Source organism: Brachypodium distachyon, chromosome 1 (genome assembly GCF_000005505.3).
Source record: "Brachypodium distachyon strain Bd21 chromosome 1, Brachypodium_distachyon_v3.0, whole genome shotgun sequence".
NCBI lineage: Eukaryota > Viridiplantae > Streptophyta > Magnoliopsida > Poales > Poaceae > Brachypodium > Brachypodium distachyon.
The window spans coordinates 5,676,481-5,683,978 of record NC_016131.3 but is presented as its reverse complement, the minus strand read 5'-3'; the positions used below and the strand labels follow the sequence as shown (position 1 = coordinate 5,683,978).

Sequence of the window (7,498 nt, the reverse complement as noted above, 5' to 3'; positions counted from 1 at the left end):
TTTAGAAACGGAAAGAGTAATGATTTATTTATCATTTATGCATGTACTACTGCATAGCAATGGTTGAGAATCCGGAAACGTCACCTAGCTTTCCAGATAAGCAATCATTCTCAACATTATTGAGCGAAATACACACAGCATAACCAGTTTCAGCCCCTAAACTGTCAAAAAAAGGTTTCAGCCGCTAAACTGACAGGATTGCAGAAGATGAGCTACCCTGCATATTCCCAGGTCCAAGTCTCAAGTCTGAACTTGCATCCGTCTGCACGGAACCAGGTGCAAGCGAACCCTCCATGTGGAGGAGAGAGCCGAGCCGAATCTGTGACCAGTTGCGCATTACAGATTCTGACGGTTGCCGGGAGCTGCTGTCATCTTGTTCAGGGCAGGATGACGGGGCTGATATCCCAAATGTCCTTGGCGTACTCGTGGATCGTCCGGTCACTGCTGAACTTGGGGGAACCAGCTGTGTTCAGGATAGACATTCTTGTCCATAGCTGTGGGTAGAGACGGGTACATGGTCAGAAGGATTGAACAATCTGATTATCTATCAATCTAATACTCCTTCCGATTCATATTAGTTGTCGAAATATTACATGTATCTAGACGCTTTTTAGGCACAGATACATCCATATTTGGGCAAATTTGAGACAATTAATATGGATCGGAGGGAGTAACAAATTAACAACGTTAGCCACCCTTGAAACAGCGTGCAAACATCAAATAACGAGTGTACAGATGAGATCGCTGTCCTGTGAAATGTTGCCAAACAAGAAAAACAGATGGATGGAGGAGACTTAACGGAACAGTGCTTTTTTCAAGGGAACTACGGCGGGCCAAGGCCAACCTGAACCATTTCATAATAATCGAGAACCAAATTACAGAGAGACTCTTCAAAAACAAGTTTGCAGAATCCTAGTAAAGCACACTAGAGGGGAAAAAACGGAGGCTCCGCCAAAGGAAACCAGTCCCTGAGTTACCCCTGACGGCTTGTTTGGGAGAGGAGTAAGTTTAAATTTGACTTAAATACCAAAACTCAACTAAGAAATAGTTCCAAACAGCCCCTAATTGTTTTATTATTATTATTTTTGCGAGCAATAATTCTTTAGTTAAGATATGAAGTTAACTGTTTTATTAACATATGAAGTTATTTTTTTCGGTAATTTTGGAAACTTAAGGACTTCTCTGAATGAATAGCCTAGCTGGGTTCTTCAGAGCTCATATAACAACAGACAACAGGTGAGTAATATAGCACATTGCACATGTATTCTCGGTTTACGATGTTTTTCCAACATATCAGGAGGTACTTCAGTTTCAGACAAGAAATGGCCCTACGAATCAGTCAAATGATCCATAGTGAAACACTATGATCCTAGCCATCACAGGAAACAAATAGAATCAGTTAGACAACTTACCTTCTGATCTCGGTATGCTTCATCAACTTTTTCCTGGCATTCAATGTAACTGGGGAAATCTTTGCCAACAAGAAAATAATCTGCACGCCCATAACCTTCATTTCCTTCCAAAGAACCCATCAATTCATCATAGTTAGAAGTCCCAAAGACACCACTGCGAACATATTTCTTAACCTCTTCAAATCTCGGGTCGGGCACAAACTACAAGTGCAAAGGAAAACAGTAAGGTTATAATTTGTTTTAGCTACTTGGACTGCACATAGTTGGGAGAGATCTTTGCTACCTTTCCCTGAGCTCTCTCTTTCCTCAAACCAGCAATTTCAGGTGCCTCTGCACCAAAGAGAAAAAAGTTTTCCTCTCCAACCTCCTCTCTGATCTCAACATTCGCACCATCCAGAGTTCCAATAAGAATACAACCATTCATCGAAAACTTCATGTTGCTGGTTCCACTAGCTTCCATTCCAGCAGTACTGAATGGATAATAAAAGTGTCAAGCAATGCACATCTTTTATAGAAATGGAAAATTGTGGTACCACTTCGAAACATGGCTATCAAAGTAGTCAGAGTATCACCTGATATGCTGAGACAATTCACTGGCAGGAATGAGCGTCTCAGCAACACTAACATTATAATCAGGAACAAATACAACCTGGATAACAAACAAAAATCGTCAGAATTTTTAACTGCCATGTATTTACATCTCCTGATTATCAGTAGTATCAGAAACAGCTGTCCGATAGCAACAAAAGGGACAGAAGAACTGTAGCTATTCAATTTGTCAGTTTTACAAGCGCAAAATAAAGAACATTTACTGCTCTCTTTTTTGAAACTCGAAAAATTATTGCTTTTAAGTTGTGGCAACACTGGCCCAAGTAAGGGTCATATTGCCATTACAAGAAGATGGGAATTAAAAGTGAGCAGTGCGCATTAAAGACACAAATTTACCTTCAGCAAATCTCCAATATCAGGATCATGATTCACAGTAGCTGCGACGTCTGTAATGAACTTCACAATCCTCTTTGCCTGTACGTAAGTGGCAAATGCTTTCCCACCAAATATGCATACCCTTGGAACAAAGCTCTTTATTCTATCTTTTGCATCCATTTCTTTCATTTTCTTGTAGCGGTAAACGATTCCAAGGATATTTAGCAGTTGCCGCTTATATTCATGTATTCTTTTGACCTAAGTACTCAGTTAAAAAAAATGAGTTAGACAATACTAAAAACAGACCAATGTTTTCTAGTGAAAAATATACCTGCACATCAAACATTGCATCTGGACTGACAACATATCCTGTCTGGTCTCTTATCAGTGAAACAACCTTCATCTTGTTATTCCTTTTGGTAGTACGCCACTCTGATTGCAGATCCTCATTATCAGCAAACTGTTACAGGATGAACTAGCATGAATATAAAAACATGGCATAGGTAATACGAAAGTGAAGGAAGCTTTACATTACTGGAAGTTGCGGAATAAAATACTGGAAGTACCTTCTTTAGTTCTGCAAGTTTATCAGTGTTCAGAACCCACTCATCAGAGGCTATCCATTTTGAAATGATCGCACTTAATTCAGGATTACAAAACCGGATCCAACGCCTCGGAGTTACTCCATTTGTTTTGTTTTGGAATTTGGCAGGCCACATCTGGCGAAGAAAACAAGAAAATGGCAGATGGTAAGTACCATATGACCTGATAATTATAGCAGCAACTGAAAATAAGTCACAATTCCAAATCCTTATGTGAGTACCTCATAAAAGCTATTGAACACATCTTGCTTAACAATTTCACTGTGAATCTCAGCCACACCATTAACTGAATGCCCACCAACAACACAGAGGTTTGCCATTCGAACAACTCTGGGTAACTTAGGATCAGACTTTGCAAATGGATCTAACTCATACTCAGGCTCCTCTTTTTCTGCATCCGCAATTTCTTCAGATTCAGCTTTTTCCTCCGCTGTCTCAGGTAGAATGTTTTCCTCTTCTTCCGATTCAATTTTCTCCTCGACTTCTGCCATAGACTCCAAAGATTTGACAAGCAACTTCTCCTTTGATTTACTTGGAGATTCCTTTTTCTCTTTAGGTTTGATAAATAGTTTGGCAATAGAGTCTGGAAGATCAACATTGTCTAGAATCCTCATTTCTTTAAGCTTCTGTTTTAACAGCGAAATATCTGCCGTTCCATATTTTGAGATGATGCCATTCATTAGCTGTTTTAAAATCAATGATGAAAACAAGGAAACATAAGTGGAACTACAGATCATGAAATTAATTGTATAATCTTTTCTGCACATTTGATACCTCCCCATCAATTGTTTCTATAATCTCGACATGTCGAGGTAGAAGCTTCTGCATAATGTCCAAGCTCCACTTCTCCAGAGCTTCAGGAAGCACCGTGTGGTTGGTGTATGCAACGGTTCTAGAAATAATGTGAAAATCAGTCAATCAGTAAAGAATTGAATGGAATACAAAGCTCATCAAACTGTAGTCCCCTTCTGTGATACCTTTCTGTGATACTCCAAGCCTTGTTCCAGCTCAACCCCTTAACATCAATCAGTATTCTCATTAACTCAGGGATGCACAATGTTGGATGAGTGTCATTCATCTGAACTGCAACTTTAGAGGGGAAGTCCTCCCAATTGAGAGAATCCCCGGCTCTTGTCTCAAAACGAGAAATGATGTCCTGCAGTGAGGCCGAGCATAAAGTATATTGTTGCTTCAAGCGAAGAACTTTCCCTTCTGATGATTCGTCCCCTGGATACAATACGTGGCATATCTGGCATGACGAGAAGACCAGTAAATCAAACATGACTACAAAGTAATTTGTGTCCACAGTGCTCACAACTAGAGGTTACTAAAAGTCTAGAACATAACACCAAAGGACATTTCAATATAAAATATACTCCGTAACTAGATACTACTGAACATGTGAGGAACAGTCTACAATTTAAACCATGAACACCCCACACGTTTGGGCCTGAAATTACACAAACCCTCAAAGGTAATAATAGAAAGCATAGGCTACCGAGTATTGAACTGTAACCATATCTCATCAGACTTATTTTGTTATCGATATAAAGGAGCACTATTAGTGTGATGTATACTCTGAGATGATTAAAGCACAGCAAGAAAAATGCAGTACATGCTAAATCATTGCGAACACCAAATGAAGAGGTTATGGATGTACTTCCTCCCTTCATATTTACCTGCTGTTATGGACATTGACACGGTTTCCAACTTTCCAACATAAACCTTTGACGATAATTTTTCTATTTACATGAAAATACAATGAGAATAAAGTACTTTTCATGACAAATCTAGCTATGACATTTGGATACGAGGAACCAATTTTACTATTAGTATATTACCAATCAAAGTTAAAAATGTTTGAACGACAACACGCAGTAACTACTAGACACAGTTTAGTCTTTGAATCACTTGTATTTTGAGTTACGGTTTGCACTCAAATGGAAAATGTAGGTAAAATGAAGACCTTTTCAGCATTTAGATGTGCTTGATTGGCCTTGGCATGATCTCCAGCATTAAAAGCCCCTAAGTCAAAATCTTGTGATGGTACTGTTGTTGACCAAAGACGAAGATTATTAGTAGTTTTAGTCTTGTAGCCGGGAATAGGGACATCGTGCGCCACAGCCTTGATATTCTCTCCTCCGATCCAGTGCTTCCTCCCATCAGTGCCTTCAACCACTTTTCCGTAGAATTTCACAGGATAAGAGACATCATTTCTTACAATCTCCCATGGATTCCCCATCTGGAGATAATAATATGAAGTTATGAATGGCGTAAGAAGCTAACAAGAGGGCCATTAAAATAATTGCCAACATAATCAACAGTCCAGAACTAAAGCAGGGAAGGTGTATCATTACCTCTAGCCAATTCTCCGCTACCTCCTCCTGGCCATCCTTTGTTATGATTTGCTTAAAGAGGCCATATCTGTAACGAAGTCCATATCCCCATGCTGGGTAATTTAGGGTTGCCAAAGAATCCAGAAAACAGGATGCTAGACGGCCTAGACCACCATTGCCAAGTGCAGGATCTGGTTCCTGTTTGATGCAATACAAAAGTAACATATCCAATCTTAAGATTTCTAAAATACAGGGCACTCTAGACATCAACAAGCTCGTGTTTTGAGTAATTTCGTAGTCACTCACACCGAAAGCTGCATGAAGAATATAAGTCAGATGGTGGAACACCCAGAAAAAACCTTTTCCTTTTCCGATAGTTTCAAAACAAAGGGAAGTTAATGACTAATTTTGGTATTTTAAATAATGACTGTATGAGACGATTTGGTATGGACTCAGAACCAATCTCTTAAAAAAATTGCTTACCTGACTAGCAACATCCTCTAGATTCTGTCCAAGTTGTTTTAGCGCTTCTGCATATTGTCCTGTTAGCTCTAGGTTGCCAATAGCATTTGTAAGAGCTCTTCCCTACGGTACACAGAAAATAACCAGATGACATAATAAGTTACCAAAAGATAAGAGATCAGGGTAAATGAAATAACTTGTGAGACTTTTGCGCAAAAGGAAGAAGCTTGTGAGACCTGCAAGAACTCCATGGAGAGGTAATAAGCTTGCTTTACATTCATTCTGTTGTAATAGTCATATGTCGCATTCCAATTCATTATCAGAGCATCAAAAACACTTTTAGCAGTTGCATGGTAAGCCTTTAGGGGTGAAATGTGATCTGGAGAGAACAAGGGTGTGAACTCCGCATGGTGCTTGATGTTTGATGCGATGGCAGACGAATCAATGGAACTTAGCACGCTTGAAAGCTCTGAGTTACAAGAAGAAGAATATTAGGATCGAAGATCTTCTAAGAGTAGGTACTTAACTTTCCTCAAAAATAAAAAGAGTAGGTACTTAACGGTTAAAACAAAAACGTGCATGAAACATTAATTGTATGTAAAAATTCTTGCACGACTGTTAATATATGTTGTGTCACTATTTACACACAGTGTTACAACTTACAACCCTATACCTCTGTTCTCCATTAATCAATGAAAAGCAGCTCCGGCTGCCTTTTTGTAAGACAAATTGTGAAGTTGATTTGCGTCATGTCTCATCCATTGCCACAAAAAGTGGTTTCCACCAAACTCTTGCGTCTTAATCCAATGATCCTAAAATTCATACAGGTGTCTGAACCACCTTCAGAAGAAACAAATCGTGTATCCTATCATGCTTGATTTTCCAGCTTAAAGTGCTACAATGTTCCAATCATCATCCAAATGATTGATTGTGCATAACCTTCACTCCTTCAGACGGTGTCTCGAACGATTCATTTTCCCTGCTGCAAATTTTGAGGATTTTTTTACGGACATCTGCAGTTCCTACTAATACTACAGCGACATTTCCTGCATCACCAGGCAAACAATGACAGACCCCAATGCTGGCAGACTGGAAGTCCACGCGGACGGAATTCTTAGAATTTGATAGTGTATCGTCTGTATCCTTCTAAGTTGACAGTTGACACACCAACCTACTGCTACCGGACCATGAAAACAGCAACCAGTCTCAGTAAATTCAGAACTCATTTGTTCAAGTTTATTCGCGAATTCCTGTAAACCGCAAAACCTCACAAATCCTACAGCACGCAAAATCAAAAGCCCATCAAAGCTACCGCACCACGAGAACTCCGCAACACAGAGAGCAACATCCGTACACGCACGTCGGAGGGAGGATCATACATTCGCATGGCATATCAACGAGCGATTCAACCCACATTGGCATCCGTGTAGTCACAGACTCACAATTAAACAGGAGTACGCGACCGCTTACCTTCCTCGGCCGAGGCGGACGGCCCCTGCACCTCCCGATCGCTCGCCACGCTCCGGACAGCGAGGCCCCTAGGCCCCCGCCTCGGCGCGACCCCGCCGCCCCCGGCGCCTACTACGACGAGCCGTCCCCCGCCGGCGGCGGCGGCGAGCGGCGGGTAAGAGGTGGCGAGCGTCAGCGGCGGCGAGGCGGTCGCCATTGGTGCGAGCGGCGCCCAGTGATGTGATGGTGGTGTGCAGTGTGCCCGCGATGCGATGCGGCGCGAGTCACGCGACGCAAAGCTCTGTATCCCGAG

General features: G+C 41.1%; 1 protein-coding gene across 1 annotated transcript; it reads right to left on the bottom strand.

The window, feature by feature from the left end:
* Positions 1 to 7,498, bottom strand: LOC100828538 (alpha-1,4 glucan phosphorylase L isozyme, chloroplastic/amyloplastic). Its single transcript, XM_003559163.4, has 15 exons — positions 7,207 to 7,498; positions 5,973 to 6,205; positions 5,758 to 5,859; positions 5,296 to 5,472; positions 4,905 to 5,180; positions 3,916 to 4,187; positions 3,713 to 3,830; positions 3,160 to 3,621; positions 2,903 to 3,055; positions 2,668 to 2,796; positions 2,358 to 2,594; positions 1,985 to 2,061; positions 1,696 to 1,882; positions 1,413 to 1,613; positions 1 to 494 (listed from the first exon to the last, which is right to left on the bottom strand). The coding sequence occupies exons 1-15, from the start codon at positions 7,400 to 7,402 to the stop codon at positions 378 to 380; spliced, it is 2,937 nt and encodes a 978-aa protein (XP_003559211.1). The 5' UTR covers positions 7,403 to 7,498; the 3' UTR covers positions 1 to 377.